This window comes from Delphinapterus leucas, chromosome 11, assembly GCF_059928025.1.
Source record: "Delphinapterus leucas isolate spDelLeu-1000000601 "Yukka" chromosome 11, BTC_Dleu_Yukka2, whole genome shotgun sequence".
Classification (NCBI taxonomy): domain Eukaryota; kingdom Metazoa; phylum Chordata; class Mammalia; order Artiodactyla; family Monodontidae; genus Delphinapterus; species Delphinapterus leucas.
The window spans coordinates 97,942,281-97,967,596 of record NC_143139.1 but is presented as its reverse complement, the minus strand read 5'-3'; the positions used below and the strand labels follow the sequence as shown (position 1 = coordinate 97,967,596).

Below are 25,316 nucleotides of genomic sequence, written 5' to 3'. Positions count from 1 at the left end.
GCTCTAGAGCACAGACTCAGTAGTTGTGGTGCTCGGGCTTAGTTGCTGTGCAGCATGTGGGGTCTTCCCAGTCCAGGGCTCGAACCCGTGTCCCCTGCATAGCAGGCAGATTCTTAACCACTGCACCACCAGGGAAGTCCTAATGGAGATCTTTGAATATGGGTCACAGTCAAAAAAGTGTTAGAAGCTCTGGACAAAAGGGTGCATTTCAGGAGACGGCGCAGACGCCAGGCCTTGGGCCTGGGTTCCAGCCGGGGTCCCCCGCTGGGCTCTGCACTTTGGGCAAGTCACCTGGGCTGCGTCTCCTCGTCTGCAGAGAGGGTGGTGCCAGTGCCTCCCTGGCGGCCGTGAGGACTGAATCGGGGCACAAAGCCTTTGTAGCCGGGCCTGGTCTGGAGCAGAAGCCTGCTGGGTACCGCCCAGTACGCAGCTTTGCGGGGCACCTGCTGCTGAGCTGCGAGGGGCTGCCGGCTGCACAGGCGACAACGGCTCCTGCCTGTCCTGGGGCCGCAGGCCTGGGCCGATGCCCCCAGCTCGAGGACAGTGAGGGGCGGCTGCCCTGGGCCCTCTTGTCCTTGTGGCAGCCTCACTGAATGCCCACCTGTGCTGAATCAGACAGGATCCTGTCCCCAAGAGGCTCAGATTCCAGGAGGGGGACAGACAAGGAACCAGACGATTTGAACCCAGAGTGATTGGCCTGAGTCAGAAGGATTCACGGGGGCTATGGGAGCCTTGAGGAGGCTCATAGCCTGCCTGGGGATCAGGGAGGGCTTCCTGGAGGAGATGGTGCTAGAAGCAGGGCTCCGAGGGTAGGAAGTCTTGGTAGTCCAAGGTGGAGGCAGGCCTCAGGGGACGAGCACCCCAGAAGGATACTGGAGCATGAGGACACGGGGGTGAGAAAAGGAGGCAGGTGGCAGTGGGGAGACCGGAACCGCAGGCCTGACGGCACTGGAAGGGGAAGTGGGAGCAGGCATAGCACTGGAGACGTCAGCAGAGGCCTTCTGGGGGCCTTGGATATGGAGTAATGGAGCTGAGCTTTGCCTGTCAGTGACTGAATGGCCGTGGGGAGCTACGGAAGGCTTTTGAGCAAGGGAGGGTCAGGACTGGGGCTCCAAGGAAAGGCTTCTGCTCAAGGTCAGTGCTGTCTTCCTAGGAGTTTTCACTCCCACGTACACCCCTCAACTGTAAAAGTCCAAGGGCCACCTCACCCTCTGCCCCAATATATGCGTGCGCGCGCGTGCACGCACACACACACACACACAGGCACACACCCGCAACCAGAGCCCCCGGGCCAGTCAGTGCATGCCCAGGACCCGGGCAGCCTTGGCAGGTCTATGGTTTCTCCGCTGCCGTCTCCTCACCTCTAACGTGGGAGTCCCTGACCAGGTCATGTCTGTGCCCCTGTCATCTGCCATGGCTGTCATCACCCCGTCTGTGTGTCTATCTGACCGTGCCACTGTCCCTCCCTCCCCAGGTTAGGCCAAAGACTCTGATTCCAGACAGCCTCCCCGTCACCCCGGGCCGGGACCGGCCACCCAAGCAGCCCCCAACCTTCCAGAAGGCCACCGTGGTCAGTATCAAGAACCCCAGCCCAGCCCTCCCCACTGCCAACAACACCGTGAGCCATGTGCCAACGCCCGGCAGCCAGCCCCGTGCCCTCGCCGAGCCTGCCACCGTCACCTCTCCTCTGAGCAGTGCCGGGGTGGCCTACGCCCTCATCTCCACCGCCCCCAGCAATGCCACCGCCATGGCCCCCAGCACCGCCGTGTCCGTGGTCAGCGACAGCGTCAAAGTCCAGCCCCTCCTCATCGGTGCCGACAACCAGGTGAGGGCGCCCGCGGGCAGGCTCCCCAAGGGGCCAGGTGAAGGGGGCCCGGGCAGAATGAATGACCGGATGGCGGAACGATTAGGTGGCCAAAGGAATGGATGGAGTGTGAACAGAGGACTGAATGAACAGCGTGGGAATGAACAATAAGTGAATGAATCAGTGCATAAATGGGGGTGGGGGTGGGGCGTGTACAAATGAATGAATGAGTCAGTGGTAGAATGAACGGTGTGTGAATGAGGGTGTGGATGATGAATGAATTGGCGTGGGAATAATGGGGGTACAAGGGAATGACTATGTGAACAAAAGACTGTGTGGCTGAATGAATTAATACCAGTAGGAAAAGAATGATTGGTCGATGGATGAATTACTTCACTTGTTGGAATAATTAATTAATAAAACGTGTGGCCAAGTGGACCACTGGAAGAGTCTCTGCCAATGGAGGGAGATAGTCAAGGACTTTTTGGACCCCGGGTGCCTGAACGGAATATCTATGATTTGTTGCCAAGATTTAAAACTAAAACTAAGATCCTCTTCCTGTTCCCGTCTGAGCTCCTTGATGATTGTGTGAGGTGTTTGGGGCTGCATAGGAGGTTCCATTTCCTCTCTTTGGTCTCTTTTCCTCTGTTTCCAATTCAGGGTCCACCAGGCTGCCTCTCTCTTGCTTATGGCCCGTGTCCCCTATTTCCCAGCCCTGGTGTCAGCCACTTTCCTGCAGCCGTATGTTATTGCACTCAGTATATTTCTGGGTATGTTTTTGAGCTCTCCCACTTATGGACAGTATCCCCAAGGATCCTCCAAGCCTAAAGAGTTATCACCAGCCTGGGTCGGATGGCAAATTCCAGTGAGGAAACGTGCACCCCAGGATGGTACCTGGTCCGGAGGGGGTGCTTAGCAGACGTTTGTTGGTTGAGTGTGCTTGTTTCACTGCAACCTCACTAGCATCCAGTGTTGTCATTTTTAAATGCTTTTTGCTCCTTTAGTTGATGCAGACAGATGCTGGTTGTTGAAAGCGGAATTCCTTTGGTTAGTATTGAACTTGAAGGTTTCCCTGTACTTTTCAAGAATCCTGTCTCCTTCCATGTGACTCATCTGAGGGTATTCTTTGCCCCTTTTTCTGCGGGGGATCTTACTGTTTTCTTCCCATGAATATAAAAAGGGAGCATTTTTTTCCATCCAGAGAATTCTGGGATTTCAAAATTATGTTACAAAGAGGAACAAAGTCCTTTCCCTTAAGCCAGCAGAAAAATGGGATGCATTTTCTCTTCATGTGTAAGAGCTTCAAATTCACAAGTCACCGAAAAAGAAAAACAAAAAGTCTGCTGCAAGTATCCGAGGAAAAAATTCACAAGTCACTATGTGTTCTTAGGAGGGAAAAGCAGTTCGAGTCACTCCCGGTTGAGGCCAGACCCAGGGCTGCTCCTGGTAAATTCTTTCACCTAGATCCATGAAAAAGATAACGATTCTTTCCCAATTCAATGTCCAAAAAAATAAATAAGCTAGATGATTCACAGGTGAAGGCGATTGTGGCCTAGGGAGAGGCCGGGTGGCAGAAGTCAATCTCAGACTTCTCAGCTCCAGGCACCTCACCCCAACCAATGAGCCCTGAACCCCGTGAGGACCGCTGGATCGGGGCTGCTCTGCCTGATGCTGAGTGGGGTCTAGACTCCCCTCCCCCTCTCCATCCCCCCAGGATTGGCAGGGCCCCTCAGAGTGAGCAAAACGGGACCTCCTTTCTCCCACCTGCCCGAACCCCCAGGCCAGGATTGAGCACCTCGGAAACAGTGGCCTGGGGGGGGGCGGGCAGGGCAGGCAGCCAGACAGACCCGGGAAGGGTCCCAGCCCCTCTGCTACCTAACCTGATGACCTCAGGCAGGGAGCAGGTCTGAGCCCTCTCAGCCTCAGTTTCCCTGCGGGTGAACTGGGGAGAAAGAAACCAACCTGCCTTGAGTGTTCTTGCCGCCTGAATCTTCACAGCCTGCCTGGAAGTAGGTATTGCGAAGGTGTTACTGATAAGGAAGCTGAGGCTCAGAGATGTGAAGTGACCTCCCCGAGGCCACACAGCCGGGAGACAGTAGCACAGGATTGGACCCAGGCCTTCTGGTTCCTAAACCAGGACCGTTTCTCGTGCAGACTCTCCTTAGAGTGCAGGCGCCCCATGGACTGGAGAGGTGGGTGCAAGCCTCCTCGTTCCTCTGTGATACCGCCGTTCGAGGCCCCGTGCCCGTCTGGGGCGGACACACCTGGCCCTGGGCTCTGTGGGCCTGCCCTCCCTGGGCCCTCCCGTTCCCCCCTCACCCCTCTGCCCCGTCCCCAGGTCATCATCATTCAGCCTCAAGTGCAGACGCAGCCCGAGAGCACGGCGGAGTCGCGGCCGCCCACAGAGGAGCCATCTCAGGGAGCTCAGGCCACCAAAAAGAAGAAGGAAGACCGGCCCCCGAGCCAGGAGAACCCCGAGGTGGGTGGCTGTGGTCTGGGGGCCGCTGTAGGACACAGCTGCCCAGGGAGTGGGGAAGGGCCTCACCCCAACAAGCCCTGAGCACAGCCGCCCTGGGCCGTGGGAGCTCCAGGCAGCACTGGCCCAGTGAGCTGAGGTCTCAGCCGTTGTGTGTCCGGGATTTGCTGGCTGAGCGGCAGCGTGGGGCAGTGGTTAGCACCAGCCGTAGACCAGACTGCCTGGATTTGCATCGCAGCGCAGGTGTGGCGGGGTGCGCTGGGGTGGGGAGCGGATCGCGTCCGTTTCCTCACCTGTGAGGACGGCACGGATGAGTCTGCCTTCCTGGCGGCGTTTTTGGGAGGATCTCGTGAGTCTGTGTCTGCCGAGGCCCCAGAACAGTGCCTGGGCACTGCTGGCTGTTACCCACCACCCCAAGCCCCCGCTGTCCCCACCCGTCCCCCTGTCCTCAGGACCCTCCGTCCAGGGGACAGCGCCGCTCTTGGCACACGTGGCCCTAAAGCAGCCCTGCTCCTCCGTCCACCCCAGTGTTCACTGAATGTCTGAAGGTGGCACAGGAGGACCCTGAAGGCCTTGAACGTCAGCTCATTGTGGGATTTTTGGTCACAGCAAGCGACATCCTTGTGTTCCTGCTTGCATCCTCAGCCGTCCTGGGCCCAGATCACCACCCCCTGGGCCTTTCTCCATGTGACTGCCCCTACCTAGCCCCCATTTCTCTCCCTATTGACTGATTTATCTTACAAGATTCCCTTCAGAAACCATCTCCTCCAGGCAGCCTTCCCTGACCACCCATCCCCAGCAGGCAGAAGAGATCCCTCTGGGCTCCTCCAGTTCCTTCTGATTCTTTTTATCAAAGTGCTGTCATCCAAAGAAGTCATTCATCCATTCATTTATTTGTCAGTCATGTCTTAGCCTTTGCTGCAGGCCAGGCTCTGGGCTGAGGGTGGGGACACTGAGACGGGGCAGATGTAGTTCGTCCCGGCTCTAGGGAAACTCACTCCTACTGGCAGACACAGGCACGGCCACTAGGACTTGAACTTGGGTTAAAAAATTGTCAGGTGTCATCAGAGAGTTACAGATTCTGAGCTGTGGGAGATCCAGGGAGAGGGAGAGAGCCGTGTTTCCATCTGGAAAGACTGCAGAAGGCCTTGCAGGGGAGGGGCACAATCGAAGGGACCAGGGGAACAGGTAGGGTTTCAGTAAAAGAGCAAGAGGCAAGGGGAGGGCACTGCCCGGGCAGAGGGGAAAGGACTCAGCACTCCCAGGAAAGTCAGCTGGTCTGTTTGGACCGTGGGTAGCACGTGTACCTGAGAATTTCTAGACATGGGGTTAAAGATAGACATCGGAGCCCAATCCTGGAAGACCCAATGCATGCTGCTGAGGTGGAACTTGATTTCTTGGGTAGTGGGGAGCCATGGAATATCTTTGAGCAGGAGAGTGACTTGGCTATTGTCCTTTGACATGTCTAGAAAGCCTGCTGGGAATTCATAGAGTCGACCACTCACTGAGGCTGAGATGGAGCCAGTCTCCTCTGCGGCCTCAGGCCCAGTTTTGTCTCAAGAGAGACACCCCATTCCATTTGGTGGCAATGTATGAGCTCCTACCGTGTGCGGGGTGAGGCTTGGGGCCAGCTCGCAGCTCAGGCTCCCATGAGCACCCTTCTGTCCTCCCATGGGATTTGCTGCACCCTTAATTTTCGGGAAGGTTTTCTGGGTACATTCTCTTTGTTCTTTCAAAGTATATCTTAGTCAATTATTGTGCATTTATACGATTAGTATAATTACATCTCATTACATAATTAGTGTAAATACGTGTAATGACTTAAATAGAACTTGCAATCACAACACGTCCTGGTGTAAAAATCCTACTAAAGTTGCTTTCAGAAGAGGGCTGGGAGCAGTCGTGCTGCACAGACGCGGGTTTCGTGGCGGCCTTTGAACCTGTTCGTGAAGGATCTAAGTCAGGAGCACTTGAGGCCACAGCAGCAGCTGCCCCAGAAACTTCACCAGCTGAGCCAGACACGGGCTCAGGGGTCCTGGGGTGGGGCGTGGATTTGGGGTAAAGAGACACTGACGGTTGTTTGTAAGGCTCAGCTGTACGGTGGCTTCTGGGGTAGCGGCTGTCGAGGTCCCAGTGTCCATACACCCCACACGCACAGCACCTCTGAGCCCACAGGCGCCTGTGAGATGAGATGAGATGACAGTGCCCACCCAAGACATCGAAGGGACCCGCGCAGTGAGCCCACCTCTCTGCCGAGTGAGCCTTCATAGCTAACTGTGCTTCCTCCCCTTTTCTCCCGCATCCTTCCAGCAGCTCTGCGAAGCAGGTGGGGCAGGAATTACAGTGTTCATCGTACAAACGAGGAGGCGGGCTGAGAGAGGCCAGCGTGTCCGCCAGTCGACCCAGACAGAACCGGGGCTCCAGGCTCCTGCCCCAGGCCCCATAGTCTCCTTCCTGTCCCAAGTCCTCTGCCTTCTTTAGGACAGAGCCTGGCCTTTTCTGTGCTACTCATTATTCTGGCCTCGGGCAGCATCTGTCCAAGCTGGTCACCCTCAGATTAGCACGTTCCAGCCCTGTTCCAGCCCTGCCACACGCCAGCCCTGGCCGCCTCTCTGGGCAAGACCCGTGCACACAGATGCTCCCTTCTTCCACGCCATCCCTGCTGCCACAGCCCCGGTTCATGCCCTGGCCCTGCCCAGGCTCCCAACCCCTAGATGGGTTCTTCCCTGCAGCTAGAAGGATCTTTCTGCAATTCAGAAATAACCAAGTCACCCGTCTTCTTTTTAAAAAAATTCTTCCATTTAGAATTTATTGAGATGTAATTGGCATATTACATGGTATAAGTTCAAGGTGTGTAACATAATGATTTGATATATGTATATATTGCAAAATGATCACCAGGGTAATTGTAGTTAACACATCCATCACCTCACATGGTTATTTATTTTTTGTGTGATGAGGACTTTTAAAATCTACTCTCCTAGCAACTTTCAAATTTACAAGACAGTGTTGTTAACTTCAGTCCAGTGCTGTACGGTACTTATTTATCATATAGCTGGAAATCTGTAGCTTCACCCATTTCCCCCAAGCTCCACCCCCTGTCACTGGCAACCACCAATTTGTTCTCTGTTGCCAAGAGTTCATTTTTTTTAAGATTCCACGTATAAGTGAAATCATAGAGCATTTGTGTTTCTCTGTTTGCCTTATTTCTTTCAGCGTAATGCCTTCAAGTTTCATCCACATCATCAAAAATAGCAGGGTCTCCTCAATTTTGTATTGGTCACCCCCTTTCTTGAAACCCATCAGAGCACAGCCCCCATTAGTATGGCTTTGAGTTCTCGCTTGGACCATACCTCTCTGCTGCAAACCCTCAGCAACAACAGACAGCATGCAGGAAGAGCCAGTAGTAAAGATGTGACTGTGCATCACTGTGTCCCAGAAACACAGGCAGTGAGCACGACAGATGCTCCAGACCGTGGCCCCCAGGTTCAGAATCAGACGAGGGTGACCAGGCGGCTCCCAAGGGGCAGTGGGTCCCCTGAATTCTTCTGGCAAGAGGGGAGCAGAACCAGGCTTCCCTGCTAGTCCAGGAGCCAGCCTGTGCCTGGGGCCACCCCTGGGCTGGGCAAGGCCAGGGTGACTGCAAATTTGCTATAAGGCGAGTGTAAGCAGTAGGGAGAGAAAATGAAACATAAAACAGAGAAGAAAAGAAGCGGTGCCCAAGGTGAGTCTGCAGACAGAATTGTAAAACACATGATGCGATCTAATGCTAAGAAGGACAATCAATAAAATCAACTTTTGGAACATGAATTTATTCAAGATGAAGCTAATTTTGTGGCGTATTCATAGCAGTGACTTTTAAATATGTTTAGGATACTCGAAGTTAAAAATAAAGGAGTAACATCCCCTTGAAATAAATAAGGAATAATGAAGCCAAAAAATCATGAAAATAAAACATCAGACAGTTACAAAAATTATTTGAACATCTGCTAATGAAAAACACGGTGATTGAGATAAAAAAAAAATTACTAGACAGGATGAACAGAGGTAATTAGTGCTTTGGAATATGGCACCACAGAGATAGCACAGAGATGCGAAGAAGCATAAACAATTATATATATGTAATTTTATATATAAAATTATATATGTATAAATTATATATTCACATATATATATGAAGCAGCAGAACTGAGTGGTGTGGGTGGGGCCTTGCTGACGGCCAGGGAGCTGCAGGTGAAAGACTCATCCATGCTGAGGATCACAAGTCTGTATTCAAGTGCAAAAGGACAGGCGGTGTCTGTGAGCCGCACTTAGGGTAGACGGGGCTGGGACCACACAAAGGGATATGGAAAGAGAACCTCTGTAAGGCCTCCAGGAGCAGAGAAGGTGCCACAGACCCTCCTTGACCTTGTTGGGCAGCAAGGAGGCGTGATAAAACAGAATCCCACTGAGGCACCATATTTGAAGAGTGAAGTCAGTACAAAGCCACCGTAAGGAGAAATATGAGAAAGAGAAGCAATTTTTACCATAAATAAAAAACACTACCCCCAAAGTCCAGTATTCTACTATGAATTAAAAGAAAGAAATCAATACAGTAATCACTACTAAGAAGGAAGCTGCAGTGCTGAAAGACAAGGGCTGAGGGAAGAGATGGCCATTTAGGCCGAAGTACTGGAGAGAGGGAAATGTGAGCTGAAAATTTTCAGGAAAAAATAGGAAGACCATCACATAACTACATAACTGGGGGAGCACAGGGCACCATAGTCACAGCAGAAGACAGAGGAAGACTTAGCAGGCAGGAGCGAGAGAAGTATACAAAACAAAAAAGAAAGAATGGATTTTTAAATATTAGGAAGTGGTACCTAGAGAAGACAAGCAAAGAAGATACAACAGGTGGATAATTGGAGGCTTTAAAGAAGAAAACCGGGATGACGGGGCAGAAGAGCTACAGTAAAACTTTCCCACGGTTCCCTGCGATATGAATTGGGCTATAACGTGGTAGGCAGTTTGCTCCTGTTATGTCGGTGATGGTGGGCTGAAGTTGTCTTCTGCGGAGGAAGGGCTGGAGGGAAGGGAAGGCCGAGTGGGGAACCAGGAGGCAGAGCATGGGCTCCGCTAGTATTGGCCCAGCCCAGCCTTCCCAGTTCAGGCCAGTGAAGGGGGTGCCAGGACTGGCAGATTCCTAGAGGCCACTGTCCATTCAGCCACAGGACACTGAAAGTGACGCTGAAGTGTCACAAGAAGTGACACTGAAACCAGGTGGCACCAAACTGCAGCCTGTGCTGGCATCGACAGGCTGAAGACTTGCTGGACCTCAGAACCCCTGTTTGAGCAGGTCTGCGGCCACCTCAGGCATCTTTAGTAGTCTTGTGTTGACGTGAGCACACGTCTTACAGGACTGAATCTGATGGGCCTGAGTTTTCACGGTGTGGTGATGCTTCACTGTTTTTAAAAGGCAATTCAAGGGACTTCCCTGGTGGCGCAGTGGTTGAGAATCCGCCTGCCAATGCAGGGGACGTGGGTTTGAGCCCTGGTCCGGGAAGATCCCACATGCCACGGAGCAACTAAGCCCATGCGCCACAACTACTGAGCCCACGTGCCACAACTACTGAGGCCCACATGCCTAGAGTCCGTGCTCCGCAACAAGAGAAGCCATCGCAATGAGAAGCCCATGCACTGCAAGAAGAGTAGCCCCTGCTCGCCACAACTAGAGAAAGCCTGCGTGCAGCAACCAAAACCCAAAGCAGCCCAAAAAATAATAATTTAAAAATTTTTTAATTAAAAAAAGGTAATTCAAGAAAATGTATTGAAATAAAAGGAGACTTTAATTTCTATACTGCAAGGACACACTAGGTTCCAGGGGAAGTTGACGTGTGTGCTGGGTTAACATTGGGTCACAGCCCAGTAAAGTCATTGACTTTTTTTTTTTTTTTTTTTTTTGCGGTACGCGGGCCTCTCACTGTTGCGGCCTCTCCCGTTGCGGAGCACAGGCTCCAGACGCGCAGGCTCAGCGGCCATGGCTCACGGGCCCAGCCGCTCCACAGCATGCGGGATCCTCCCAGACTGGAGCACGAACCCGTGTCCCCTGCATCGGCAGGCGGACTCTCAACCACCGTGCCACCAGGGAAGCCCAGTCACTGACTTTTAATGGAAACGAGAGGATCCGTAGGCATCCAGGGAAAAGCAATCAAGTCGCTTTAGAGGGAGAACAACTGCGCCGGCTTCTAACTTTTCCACGGCAACATTCAGTCCAGAACACAGGAGAGCGGGAAGAGAGAAGGGGACCCAAGGATCTTAGGTGCAGCCAAGATGTCCTTCACGTTGAAAGGCCACAGACTAAAGGTTTTAAATCTGCCAAGAACTCAGGAAATGTTGTTCCCATGAGCCATTCGTGAGAAACTACTAGAAACTCAACCCCCATCGACCACGAGACGCTTGGGAAAGCTTGGCACCAATGCTGGTTGAGCATCGTCGTGCATATTTAACTATGGAGTAAAACAAACAGGATAAGGGTGCTGGCACAGAATGTAAATATTACATGTACGAGATGACACAAATATTAATGTGTAAGATTCACCTAAGTGAACAGAGAGCGAGGGAGAGAAGGGAGAGAGGAGGAATAAGCTCTGAGATTGTCGCGTTTGTAGAGTTGGAACTGTCAGTGGATCGAAGAATATGATTTAAAGGTGACAAATTGAGGCAAACTATTTTCAACAGCATTGAAGTAACTGGAAAGAAGGAGTAAACAGTCGCTATTTGAGATGCTGTAGAAAACCCAGGAGACTCTCACTGGAAAAACTGCTGCAGACAATGAGAGAATTCAGCGTGGCAGCCGGTGTGGTAACTTATAAACGTCAGTAGTCTTTAGAGAAACACACAGCAACCTGTTAGAAGCTTTCTAGAGAACTGCATTTGCGATTGCAACAGAAGGATGAAATGCCAAGGAATAAACACGATAATCGATACCTGTTTGAGGAAAAGTTTGAAACTCCTGAAGACAAAGAACAGAAGCACCTTGTGGTTTTGGAGAGGAAAATGTAATATTATTAGGTTGTCATTATGTCCTAAGTTAATTTATAATTTTAGCGTCATCCCAGGAAATATACCAACTGATTCCCTCGTTCTCAGAACTACCGAAGATGCTTTCTAAATTTCACATGAAAAAATAAACAAGAAGAGCCGAGGAAGCCCAGAACAGGAAAAAACAGGGACGGGATTCTAATGCTGTCAGATTACTGTAAAGCCTTGAGAACTAAAAGTGAGGTGGTAGCTCATGAATAGATGGGAAGATTTAAGGAACGGAATAGAGGGCCGTGTGTGTGTGTGATAATCTAGTGTATGATTCACTCCTCAAATCAGTGAAAAGCAGAGAGATGGAATTTTCAATCAATGGTATTGGAAAAAACAAGTGGCCACATGGGATAAAATGAATCCATATATACCGTATACAACAGGATGAATGCCAAATAGATCAAAAATTTAAATGGAAAAAGTGAAACTCTAGGTACTAAGATAAAACATAAGCAACTTGCTTTCTAAACTCAGAGTCTCTAGCTAAGATGCAAAAATCCAGACACTGCAAAAGAAAATACTGATAAATTCTACTACGTACAATTTTTTAATGGTCTATATGGCCAAAAAAAAAAAGCACCAGTGGGACCTAATCCCCACCTCCCTAGATGTGGGCCATGCGTACTGACCTCCTCCCAAAGGTGACAGTGTGGACGGCGGGTGGGGTAAAGAGGAACTTTGCAGAGCAGACGCCTGACAACCACACCTCAGCCAGGTGACCAAGGTCAACATCACAGTGATCGGCCATGTTGACAGCGCGTGCAGCGTGCCGAGGGGATGGGATGAGGGCCCTTCACCTCTGTGGTCTCCCTGCAAAACCCAGGACCCCAGGCTAATCCTGAGAAAAACACCAGGCAAATCCCAGACGAGGGTCTGCTTACAAAATTCCTGGTCAGTCCTCCTCAGACGGCCAAGGTCATCCAAAAGAAGGCAGTCTGAGAAACCGTCACAGCCCAGAGGAGCTGAGGAGACAGGATGACTGACGTCATATGGGGTCCTGGGTGGGGTCCCGGGATGGAGAAAGAGCATGAAATGAAAACTAAGGAAACCCAAAACAGAAAAGCCGCGTTAACCCTTCTCTGTTTCCTTCCCTCAGAAAATCGCCTTCATGGTAGCGCTGGGCCTGGTGACGACGGAGCATCTGGAAGGTGAGGACCCTTGTGGCGGAGCTGGGCCTGGCCCGCGGGATGGGGCGGGGTGTTGCTGAACTGGCATCAGACAGAAGCAGTGGGTCTCGGGTTCCCGGTCAGATGGTAGCGCCCGGGTGTGACCCACCTTCTGCGCGGTTGGTGCCAAGTGCCAGGTGGTCATCACGAAGACCAGGGCGCCTGCCCGCTCTCCCAGCTTGTGACTGTGCACGAAACCCACTGTGTCTATTGAAGGGACCTTGGGCATTCCCTGCCCCCAAGTTGGAGGCAGCACAGTGAAGTGATAAGAGCAAGGTGCCCAGCTCGGCCGTTACTAACTACTCAGGCTTGGGCAAGTCCCCCAGCTCCTCTGGGCCTCAGTTTCTCTGTCTGTGTAATGGGATAATAACCCACCCTTCCTCCTGGGATTGTTGTAAAGAACCAAGAGGAGTGCCCAGCACCACCTCCCCTGCTGTTGAACTGGTCCATGGGTCCTGTCTGCCCCCAAACCCATCGGTGGAAATCAGAACATTATTTGAGCAGACAGGTCAGTGTAACACTACAGGTGCTGTTTGACTTTACCGATGGGATCAATCACAAACGAGCTCTGTGCATCGTCATAGAATCTAAGGGCCTGGAAAGCATGGAAACCAACCTTCTGGTTGCACTTGTGGGGAAGCTGAGGCCAGAGAAGTTGATTCTCTTGCTCGAGGTCCCACAGCCAGTCAGCATCAGGCCCAGGCTGGAATCCAGGTCTTCTGACTCCCAGCTCAGGGTGTTCTCCACGAGTCTGACCTCACCGCTAAAGATATTTTATAAAGTGAAAACATCCCTACACCCTAAGTAAATCTGGATTTGGGAAGGAAAATTCACTTGCTTTTCCTCCTTAAAATCGAGGAAAGGAAGGGAATGAACTGAATTCCCCAGTGCTCGAGGCACTTACAGGCTTTAATCTCAGGTGGAGGTTCTCTCCATCACAGCAGGTTAGTAACTGAAGCCTGGGGAAGGGAAGGGACCTGGGGAGCCCACACAGCTCGCCCGGGCCTCCTGTGCACAACTGAGTCAAACATGCCCAGGAGGTGGGTCCAGGCCTTTCCACGGCCACCTCCATTTGCATTCCCTGGGTCTGACTCGCTCTCTGGCGGCAGCTGGGGTGTAGATCTGGGTGGAGAGGGACAGGGGTGTGGCCCAGCCACCCAGCCCCCCAGGCTCCACTCACCTGGCCCCAGTGGGCAAGTCTCATCTGAGCAGCCCCTGCTTGCGACCCCCTTCCTTCTGCTGTGCGGGGCTGGAAGGGGTTCTCTGAGCTTTCCATCTGAAGGTCTGAATACTCCTGCTTGAACTTGAGTGTAAGGAATCCAGCTGTGCTTGGCAGCCTTTGAGAGGTGTTTATGCTCTGCCTTTGGGGTCATAGAGGCAGCCTGGGGCAGTGGGACTGGCCTGCACATCCATGTCAGTAGTCCCGTGTTCAAGTCCTGGCCGTGCTGCTTACAGCTGGGTGACCTTGGGCAGGCTCCTTCCCCACTCTGAACCTCAGTCTCTTCATCTACAACGTGAGGAAAACCACATCTTCAGACTTTTCAGGGGTGTCGTGGCAACTGAGATAAAAACACTCTGCAAATACATTTGGGAATGTTATTATTTTTATAAATCATCCTCATTGTGAAAACTCTCCTCCCTCTCACCCATGATACCCTAAATACTTATTTATTTGGACCCTGTCTTTTCCCAAAGAGGGTCTGAGGTGCCTTACAGGAAACACACAAATAATATTGAAACAGTTTCAAAGAATAAATCAGGTCCAAGAGACAGAGATTCGGAAATAATGTCAAAACAGCTACACACAGAGAGACAGGGCCCACCTGGCAGTCAAAGCAAAGGAAGAAAATGAAAATGAGAAGAGGGAGAGAAAACCCAGTTCTCGAGCTGCATGAGGCCCACCACGCCGGCCCCCATCAGGAGGACTCGTGCCTGGCGTCCTGGGGGTCAGGCTGCCAAACAGAGGCTGCCCCTGCCCTTCCCAGGAGCCCGGAGTCCCACTCTGCAGCTCAGCCAGGCCAGCGTCTGACCAGTGGGCATCTGCTGTCCCCAGGGTCCCATGAGAGACATCCCCGGGCCGGAGGATGGCACACGGGGCCTTGCTGAGAGCAGGTGCCTGGATTCTGGGTACCTCCCACCCTCCCACCAGTCAGTCCTTCAGCCTGGGGCCAGCAGGTCTGTCCTGCCTCAGAGTGAGCGATTCCAGGGGCACCCACCCGCCCGGGGCCACTCTGGGGCTCGGATGCTGGGCAGAAAGGCTGCAGGGCAGGAAGGGATGGTGGCGCCCGGGGTTTGCAGAGGAGGCATCCAGGGTCCTGGGGCAGGAAGATGCCAGTAACTGCTGCGTCTGTGCCTTTCCAGAAATCCAGAGCAAGCGCCAGGAGCGGAAGAGAAGAAGCACAGCGAACCCCGCCTACAGCGGCCTCCTGGAGACAGAGGTGAGGGACCCGCCGTCTCCACACCAGGGAATGGGGAGGCTCCCCTGGGCTGGCCTCCCTCACCTGCCCCTCCAGGGATTAGAGTTCAGGGAGTGCCATCAATAATTCTTTCTTTACCTCCTGGGCTCAGAGGCAATTGAGAGACAGATGCAGAGGATCGGGTGTCAGTGGGGCACCTCACCTAGGCTGCCCTGGGGGGTGTGGTGGGGATGCCGGTTGCAGATTATCCGGCACGAGGTCTGGTCGCAGGCAGTGCTGGCCGCCTGGGCCTCCCGGGACCACTCAGGCCCAACTTTGGAGCCCGGCCGGCTCGGTAGAGCTCATGACTTGGAGAGCCGAGAATGTGAGGCCACAGAGAGAAAGGCCCGGAAGGGGCTGGGCTGAGTGAGGGTGGTTCCTTGTCTCCCCCGGGGAGGAGGGAAGGGAGTGGCATGCCCGGCTTCCCCTCCTTCCGACGCACTGAGCCCAGCTCCCCTTCACACGGCGGTACCCCGGCTTCAAGACTGCTTCCTCATGGTGGGCAGCGTGCACTTTCCCCGGGTAGCCGAAACTAGTAAAATAGGGCATTAAAGTGAACTCCAAGGCAGGGAATTCCCTCGCAATGCAAATCCCGTCCAGACTGCCCACCCGGGGGCCCGCTGCGGCCCCGTAAGGAGGTGATGAGAGTAACCAAACACCAGGCAGTGATGCAGTGTCAGGACTTAAGGATGCCTTCCAGGGAGCGCCTTGGCCCCCTCCCATCAGCACATTCCCAGGGAGGAACTGAATCCAAAATGAGATCTTCTTGCCTTTGCAAATTAAAGTCCACAATTCTAGGCTAAAATCCAGATGTCATCTCCCAGAAGCCGGCTCTGCAGAGGCTGCCAGCAGCCTTTCCCAGACACTCTGGGCTTTCCTGGGGAAAACTCCCTGGAATCTTCCCCTAGGATGGAAGCCGTTGCCTGAAGGCCCTGAAGTCGGGCAGCCCCCTGATGTGGAGCCATGTCTGCAGAGGCCAGGGCCTGGCACATTCCAGAGGCCAGCAAGACTGCAGGGCCCAGAGGAGGGTCACCGAAATGCCGTGCTCGCTTTCCCGGGGGTGTTCGTCAGCCTGGGCCAGTGGTCCCAAATCTGTGGCTCACAAACTGGCCCTCACTGGGAGGGAGGCTCCCGTGGGTGGCCCTGGGGGGAGAGCCCACCTGTGTCTGCGTCGCCTGGCTCCCCGGCCCGCCTTCCTGTCCTTGCTTGTACTGTCCCCCGACTCCTGCTCGGAGAACACACGTGTTTATACCCGCTCACTTCCTCCCCAATTTTCTGAGCAAGCCATGTCCTGAGACAGGGCCCCAAGTGCTGGGCCCCATTTGTGAGAGTCACGGAGCCGTTTCCGCATCTCCACCCAAGGAGACGGTGTGTCCTCTGTGCTCACTGATGGAAGCATCCCCTGCTCTGTGGGCATGGCCGTGACCTCTTCTCCGAAGCCTGTGGCCACAGTCAGAGATGACCTGATTAGCGAATCAAGAACCGACGCAAAGCCCTGTGACCTTGAGCCCTGGACACATACGTAGCCCAGGAGCAGCCCTTCCGTGGGTCCCTCCCTTGGCCCTGAACACAGCCCAATCACGTTGAGAGAGATGGGTTTACAGCCCATCACCCAAGTCTAGAACCATCTTCTTGCCACAGCCAAAGCAATGTCGAACCACCAAAGTCTGAACCCACGTGGCCTGTGGTTGCTAAAGCCCAGGACTAAAGCCACCTTCTGGAATACACCAGGAGCTTCCATCTACCCGTGATGTTTTGGGCGCCGGGGGCCACTCTTTGTTGTCAGGGTTCCTGGAACTCATGCCGAGAAGTGGGGTTTAGCGAGCCAGTCCATAATACACCTCATTTCCCCACCTGACCCCAGAACCAGCTCAGAAGGAAGATACAGGAGGAACACAGAGGGACAGCCACGTGTCAACTTTGTTACTGATTTGCCCCAGTCGGAAAGCCCTAACCGCCCTTCCTGAATGAGGCAGATGTGCCCACGGGGAGCAGGGACGGACCCGTTGGGCAGAGCCTTTGCTGGCTTTTGCCCTGGCCGACCTGTCTCTCCCCCTCCCCACACCCCTGTGTCTGTACCCGTTTCTGCCTCTGGCCGTGGGTGTCCGGCTGGAGTCCGGAGCCCAGGATGGGGAGCCTGTCCTGGGTGAGCCCTGGGCGGGTCAGTGTCGCCAAGGAGGGCTCCCCACGATCTGGTGGTTTGGTTTGGTTTTCTGTCTCCTGCAGAGGAAGCGGCTGGCGTCCAACTATCTCAACACGCCCCTGTTCCTCACAGCAAGAGGTAAGCGCTTCTCCCGCAGGGCAGCTGTGTGCTGGGCTGGGCCATACCTCCCTCCACTGGCAGCGGCCCGGCTACCCAGCCTGCCCTGTCCACAGCAGCGGCCACATAGCTGCTGACCGGTGGATAGCGCATCACAGCTCACCAGGCCCTCTGCGCCGTGGCCACGCTTGTCCTCACGCGCCACGTTACCTCCCTGGGCCTTGGTTTGCTGATCTCTATAAAACGGGCCCATAATAGTCCCGGCCTCTGAGCTGGGACAGTGACAGGAGGGGTGAACATGACAGCACTTTGTAACCCGTCGAGTGCTATGTACACGCAGGAACTGTTTTTGCCACTGGATGGTATGATTTCCAGAAATTAAAAAGAAAGCTAGTTTTTGTGATCATTAAAATATGTGGTTTGGCATCACTCACTAGAATGGAAGTGCGTTATGGCTGAAGACGAGTTGACAGTAAGTCACTCTGAGGGATCCCTGGAGCAGCGTTTCCTCCGCAGGACAGCTCACTGCTGCCATGTGCCTCAGGGAGCTCAGGGGCCACGATGAACCTATCTCCGGGTGGGTCCTGGCCATGACTGGGACAGAGATCTTTACTTCCACGGTGCCCTGGATGAGAACCCAGGTGTCACTGGGGCCTGTGATACTCCCATCAGGCTGACCCAAGAGTCACTGGGGCCTGTGACACTCCCATCAGGCCCTGGGGGAGGACCCAGGAGTCACTGGGGCCTATGATACTCCCATCAGGCTCCTTTCACACTGGGCCTCGTGGACGCCAGTCATGACTGGTGCCCCTCCCGTGCCCTCTAACATGCTCTCCACCCTTCTTCCCTGTGCTAGCCAATGAGGACCCCTGCTGGAAGGTACGTGTCCCCTGGTCTTCACGCCTGGTTGGGGGGGTGGCGGGCACGCTTTCCACACAGTTCAGGTAGGGTCACTCCTGGCAAGGGGCGCGGGACCCCAGCATCCTGCTGCCCTGGAGTGGAGCTGAGGGCCTCGGGCTCCGTCCTCGGCGCTGAGGGCTTTGTGCGCCAGTCCACCCTTCAGCCTGCCCGGCAGAGTTGGACATCACCACAGGGCTTAGCCCGCAGGTCCAGGCAGGAGCCTCCAGACGCAGGGACACCAGGAGCCACGGAGGCCTGAATGGAGGCAGCTGACGCTGGGTGCCAGTGTGTTCTGTCTGGCCTTGCTGCGTGACCCTGGGCAGAGCTGGTCCTCTCTGGTCCTCATTCCCTACCTCATAAGGGACTGGACTTGGGTCTCAGGGTCTCACCCCACACGCCCACATTTCAATGATCGTGTGAGACCCCAACCCACCACGCATGCACCACGTCCCTGCTTCCCGGGATGCTGGCTGGTCGTGACCTCATTTGTGGGCGCGGCTTCAGAGTTTATTTTCAGTGTCTTTCTTTACTAAGTTTCACATCTAATTGTAAAAGACATTTCCAGTCCCTACACGCCTGTAACAGTCAAACCACTGAAAAGCACCACGTGATGAAACTCCCTTCAGGCCGCGTTGTTTGCAGCCATAACCCTGCAGTGTCGCAGATCGGAGCCGTGGCGGGCAGGCTTTGTCTGCAGCCTCCCTGTAGCTGTAGGCCGGCCCGGGCGTGGGGACAGCAGGTGCCTTGAGCCCGAGGCCTGCTGCGCGGAGCCCACACACCTGCAGGGGTGCTGGCTTTGAGGCAGGAGACCCGGATGCTGCTGGTTTCCAGGCCTGTGTCCCCTTGGTCATCACCCCTTCTCCTCCCCTCCCGAGCTGCCGAGAACCTGGCGGAAGAGCTGGGCCCCAGGCAGGTCCTGCACCCCACCCCCCCAACTCCCAGCCCGGCTGACCCGCCTCCCACCCTCCCGTCTCTTCCAGAACGAGATCACCCACGATGAGCACTGTACCGCCTGCAAGCGAGGGGCCAACCTGCAGCCCTGCGGTACCTGCCCAGGGGCCTACCACCTCAGCTGCCTGGACCCGCCCCTCAAGACAGCACCCAAGGGCGTGTGGGTATGCCCCAAGTGCCAGCAGAAGGTACAGGAGGCCGTGCTCCTGGGGAGCGGCCGCACCCTCACCCTCAGCATCTCCCGGAACCGCAGGGCCCTCCTTCACCCGGCACAGTGTCTGAGGCCACTCAGACCGTCCCAGCTTCCTGGGTCGTCCCCGCTGTGAGCAGAGACGGGGAGGGCCGTGGAGGGCTGAGGAAAGGAGCTGGGTGAAGAGCAGGCTTTTGCAACTTGGGCACAATTGACGTTTGGCCCAGGATAATCCATTTTGGGGGCCGTTCTGTGCACTGCAGGGTGTTCAGCAGTGTCCCTGGCCTCCACCCACTAGATGCCAACAGCAGCCCCCATCACGGCCATCTCAGACACTGCCCGTTGAGGACCACGGGTGTAGAGTGAGCAGAGGTTCCCTCTGCAGCTGTCTGACTTGGTGACTCCAGATTTCCCAGGGAAGAACCAAACTAACAACACAAACCACAAAAAACATTGCCAGTTAGCACGTTTGATCTCACTGATGACAACATGCAAATGAAAAGCTATCAAATTAGCAAAAACGACAGCACTCCCTTTTGGTGATGGTGCGGTGAAGCGGGCACTCTTACATGTTGCCTTAAAGACGTGTACACTTTTTAAACTGGGCGTCTTGCTTTGGGGAATAGAGTCTAAGGAAATAGTTCTATACAGGTAAAGTTCTGTGCAAAAAGAAGTCCCTCAGCCTTTCTTTATAAAAGGGAAAAGAAGGGAACAGCCTGGCTTCCCCACCGGAGTTGGTGGAGTAGATTCCAGCGCTTTACTCAGTGAGATGTGGTCACTGAAAATGATTTTTTGCAAGGATTTTGCGGTTCTTTGGGATTTGTTCACTATGTGGGATTACGTTTTAAAAAAATAAAAATAGGACTTCCCTGGTGGTCCAGTGGTTAAGACTTCACGCTTCCACTGCAGGGGGGAGCGCGGGTTCGATCCCTCGTTGGGAAAGATCCCACGTGCCATGTGGTGCGGCCAAAAAAAATAAATAAAAATAAAAAACAGGTTTTACAGCTGCCGTATAGTTTGATCATCAGTTGTCTGAGAACAGTGTGCGGAGCAACAGAAACCTGGGAGAACATACCTGTGTTTGGCCGGGTGGCGGGGAAGTTATCAGTGTTTTTAAAAGTAGGCTTTTCTACAGAATGTATTACTTGTAAAATCATTGCGGAGTCATCTTTTTTCCAAAAAACATAACTCTCGGGGCTTCCCTGGTGGCGCAGTGGTTGAGAGTCCGCCTGCCGATGCAGAGGACGCGGGTTCGTGCCCCGGTCCGGAAAGATCCCACATGCCGCGGAGCCGCTGGGCCCGTGAGCCATGGCCGCTGAGCCTGCGCGTCCGGAGCCTGTGCTCCGCAACGGGAGAGGCCACAGCAGTGAGAGGCCCGCATACCGCAAAAAAAAAAACAAAGAAAAAACAAAAATCAAACATAACTCTTGTGATTGCCTGTCACTCTGGGTTTTGTGGGGACCTAGGGAGAGGGTGGCTATGACAGCCCAGAGAGCTCTTCCCCCACCCCGGCCCCTCCCGCCAGCCCGGGCTGTCCGCTGGCTCAGTTCCCCTTCTGCCCTCCAGGCCTTAAAGAAAGATGAAGGTGTGCCCTGGACCGGGATGCTGGCTATTGTGCACTCCTACGTCACCCACAAGACAGGTAAGAAAGACACCCTCGGGAGCTGGGAAAGGGCACCGGCTCCCTTTTGTCCAACCCCGCCCCTAGACCGCTGGATTCACTTTGGGCCCGGCAGAGGCTGTTCTGGGCCAAAGACCCCTGGGACTAGTCCTGTGTGCAGGGCAGTTACTGCGGGGATGGAATTCCGGTCCCCGTGCATCCAGCGAGAGCCACCGGCCCCTGCAGGAGGATGTGGCCAGGATGACCTATAGGCACGGGCCTAGGATTCTTTCTACCTCTCCTGCTCAGCCACGGCCCAGCCCCTGCTTGCCTGCAGTTCCCTGTGGGGCCTGGTCTTCTCTTTCACAGTCAAAGAAGAGGAGAAGCGGAAGCTGCTGCAGAGGGGCAGCGAGCTACAGAGCGAGCGCCGGCAGCTGGAGGAGCGGGACCGGCTCCTGGCCTCGGCAGTGAAGGTGCGCGGGGCGGGGGTGCGGCGTCTGCCCTTAGAACCACAGGGTGCAGAGCCAAAGCGTCGCTGTCTGCTTACTGAGGCCCCAGGAGAAGACAGACTCACCGCCATCACTTAGCGAGTCAGCAGGTGGAGAAGGCAGCTGTGTGACTCATTCCACAAATGGTTGTCGAGCAGCTGAGCATCTGGCTCTGTTCCTTCTCAGCTCTGTGACCTCAGCAAGGCCCTGACCATCTCTGAACCTCAGTTTCTTCTTGTGTAAAGTGAACACAGTGATTTCTTCTCTGTAGAGTGGTGATAAACAAGGTGATAATGGAGGTGGTGATGGAGGTGATGGTGCTGATGGTGGTGGTGGTGCTGATGGTGGTGGTGATGTTGGTAACAGCAACTGGTAAAACCCTTTAAATGTAGTATCCCATTTAATCCTGTCCATAACTCTATGAAGAGGCTCTGTGATTATTCTTAGAGTTTGGGACTCAGACTCAAGGAGTTTATTTGCCTGGGCAGCAAATAATTAAAACTCTAACTCGAGGCGTCTGTCCTTAACCACTTCACTGTGTCGCTATGATATATAAAAGGCTAGAGAAACCCATGAATACAGCAGGCAAGAGGAAGAGCAGAAAACTGGCCAGCGGCCTGAAGGTCTTCTACAGGGCTGCACTTGAGCCGAAACAGGCTCGGAGCTTCCTCCAGCAGCAGAGGTAGATGTGGTCAGCTAGGCAGCCTCACAACCACGAGGCAGAATGTTCCCACATTCCTGCACAAGCACATCATTTCCAGCCCTGAATGTTTAAAACAGACTTCTCCTGTGGGCCTGGCTGCCGTTTAATTCCATTTTTCGCTTCTGCCTGGTGTGCGTGAGGCCCTCTTGCTGGTTTCTTTCAGCCTCTGCGGTGGAAGGGAGGGGCTTTCCGAGAAAGCGCTGAGGGGTGGCTGCCCCAGGTGGCTTGTGTCACTGAATTCTGAGACCCTTCTCTCTGACACCCTCCCCCCTGACAGAAATGCCTGGAGCTTAAGACGAGCCTGCTGGCCCAGCAGAGGGGCACCCAGTCGTCCCTGGACCGCCTGAGGGCCCTCCTGAGACTGATACAGGGCGAGCAGATGCTCCAGGTCACCATGACGACCACCAGCCCCGCCCCGCTGCTGGCCGGGCCCTGGACCAAGCCCTCAGCAGCGGCCATGCACTCTGCCCTCCAGCACCCCCCGGGGCACAACTGACCCCAAGGGACCCGTCTTCACACCCACGGAAAGTCACTGGGACCTTGTTCGCAAGACCTGAGGGTTCTGTCAGCCTTAATTCATACACACTATGAATTTCAGACAAAAATAAAACCAGACAGAGACAAGAAAGAAGGGAGAAGAAGCTGAGTGAGAGTCCTAGAGCCAGGATGGGTGGGGATGGAGTTCTGCGCCCTCCAGGTCAGATGGGATGCCCGGAAGCCAGGTTGGGGCACAGAGTCAACTCCCTGCTGTTGGGGGGCTGCCCGGGCCTCCGGCTTCTGGACACAGCTGTCTCCTGGGCCTCGTGCCACCCCCGCGGGAGAGAGAAGGGCCGAGGTGCCCTGTGGGAGGGGAGCTGAGGACACGACGTAGCCAAGTAGTAGAGCTAGTTGGGGCGAGAGGCGGGTAGCAAATCTAGGTAGACTCAGCCGCCCGCCCTCACGGGGCCATCGGGCTCACGCCAGGCCTTCCAGAACGCCCATCCCTGTTGTCAGTGTTATTAGCGTTCAGAATCGCAGCTGTTTAACTTGAAGGAAGCTCCCCAGGGGACGCTGCTGTGGCCCAGCCAGGCCTCCGTCTGCCCCCCAGGCTTGGGGGCGCCCTCGCCGTGCGCCTCCCTCCTCCGCTGACTTTTTGGACTCATCTTGCCCTCGATGTCTTTTTCTCATGGAGTTTCTGGGCGAGAGATGGAGCTGCAGCCACGCCAGGGAGGCGTTTGGCAGGTTTTCTATTTTGGGTTGAATCGTTCAACTTAACGACTGAAGCCTTTTCTTTCCTCCTTTTGAAGAGCCGATATAGTATTCCATTCCTCTTTTCTTGCCAGTACAGACACTATGCCAAAAAATAACTTTACATTTTTGTATGGCGTTTTTATTGTGAGATATTTAATGTGAAGGGGACACCTGGTGACTTCTGTTCCTGTTCACAGGGGTCTCTGCTGCCAGGATGAACGGAAAACCCCTCGGGCGGGGGAGCCGCCAAACTGGAGGGACCCAGAGGGTTTTTTAAGAAGTGGGGGGAGGGGGAGGAAGAGAGGGCAGTGGCCTCGGGAGACTGAAGGGTCCCTCTTGCTGCCTCCGTGAGAGCGAAGGGTGCCCGCCGCCCTGCATCCGGGATGGGCCATGCGGGCTTGTCACGCCCACTGGCTTCTCCAGTCCCGAGGGACTTAGCACAACAGGATGAGCATCCGGGAGCCACAGGACTCCCACCCCCAGCACATCACACGGTGCCGAATTGCATTGAACAGACGTGTGCGTGTGCACACGTGGCCCCAGACACGCATGCACGCACGCTGCCAGGTGCAGAGCAAGGAGGCTGGCCGGAATCCCACAGACTGCCATGGTCCCTCCTGTCATTTTCACGACTCCGGGAGAAACTGTGCTGTACGATACAGATCTATTTTAATACACTTAACACTGGGTTGAACAAGATTTTTATATTCTTTTATTGATGAACAAAGTGAACTGTGAGACACACGTCTTATATATTGGTTACTCTAGATGCCAATTACGCATTACCGCGTGGCTTGCGATGTAAATGTCTTCAGGTTCCTTTTTTTGTTGGTTGGTTTCTCTTCTTGGATGGATTGAATTAAATTTTTTAAAAAATGTAACGGGAAGATATGAAAGGTTGGACCCGGGAGGGGTAGCTGCCAATGTGTCTTGAGACTTAGTTTTTTGGACCAAGGAGGACCGTCCGATGGATAGTGGGACTAGAGAAAAAGTGTTTGTCTTAAATATGCCGATGTAGTTTTCCTTCTGTACGATGCATTAAACTCGATGGATGATTTCAAAGCCCTGTGGTTTGTTTCCCTGCCTTCAACAGAGAGGCCTCTGGGAGCACATGGGGCAGGGAGGTGGGAGTTGGAGAGGTTGAAAATCAGGGTCCTGCCTCCTGATCAGGTCCCCACCCCAAGGGAGGGAGGGAGGGAGAGAGGAGAGAGCTCTGGGGCGCCCTCCACGCACAGATCCCCCAGCCCCGGGAGGTGCAGGCGCACCTGTTAGGGCCAGGATTGATGGTTGCGAGTACCAGAACCCAGGCCAGGTATTGTGTGGAGCCCAGGGGCCGTGTCCACACTGCCCCCTCTCAGCATCAATGTGACCGCTTTCTCTGCCTCCCGGGCAGTACCAAGCTCCCACAACCGCCCTGGGGCTTAGTCAAACTGGGAACAGCCCAACTGGGAAGCCGGACCCCCTGCATCCTTGCTCCAGACATTGTGCGGACGCCTCGGGTTGGCCCAGCGGGGAGAGGAGCCCACCGCTGGACCAGCTGTGGCCAGAGAATGGGACTGGATACAAAGTGACTGCCCCCTGGAGCCCCCAGTGGGGGTCCTGTCCCCCCCTGGCCCAGGTAACAGAGTCGGACTGCTCCAGCCTTTCTACCTGATCACTGAACGCTGTGGACCCCGGGTCTGTGCTCCCTCCAGTCCTGAATTCTCACTGGCCTTGTCCAGCCTCCTGGCTTTCTGTCTCTGTGCCGGTGGCTCCCAGGTCTTCATCTCCAGCCCTGACCTCTGCCGTGGACTCGAGCTGCCCACGGCCAGCCCCACTGATGTCAGCAGACATCTCAAATGGCTCGGTCTCCACCAGGCCAGCCCCTCCCTCACCTACCCCATCCTGGGGGGATTCAGCCTTCCTAAGATGTGGGTTGGACCTCCACCCCTGGCCACTGGCCATCTGTGAGCTGTGCCCTCAGAATATTAGCAGGATGTGCCCATGTCTCACCACCCACACCACCACCTGGGTCTCAGCCA

At 54.5% G+C, this 25,316-nt stretch overlaps 1 protein-coding gene across 1 annotated transcript; it reads left to right on the top strand.

Moving 5' to 3' along the window:
• The first annotated feature begins 1,660 nt into the window (after nt 1-1,660).
• PHF21B (PHD finger protein 21B) lies at nt 1,661-24,926 on the top strand. Its single transcript, XM_022596624.3, has 10 exons — nt 1,661-1,825; nt 4,143-4,283; nt 12,448-12,499; nt 14,879-14,955; nt 17,200-17,254; nt 18,090-18,112; nt 19,114-19,272; nt 20,841-20,916; nt 21,244-21,347; nt 22,343-24,926. The coding sequence occupies exons 1-10, from the start codon at nt 1,748-1,750 to the stop codon at nt 22,559-22,561; spliced, it is 984 nt and encodes a 327-aa protein (XP_022452332.2). The 5' UTR covers nt 1,661-1,747; the 3' UTR covers nt 22,562-24,926.
• The last annotated feature ends 390 nt before the right edge of the window (nt 24,927-25,316 follow it).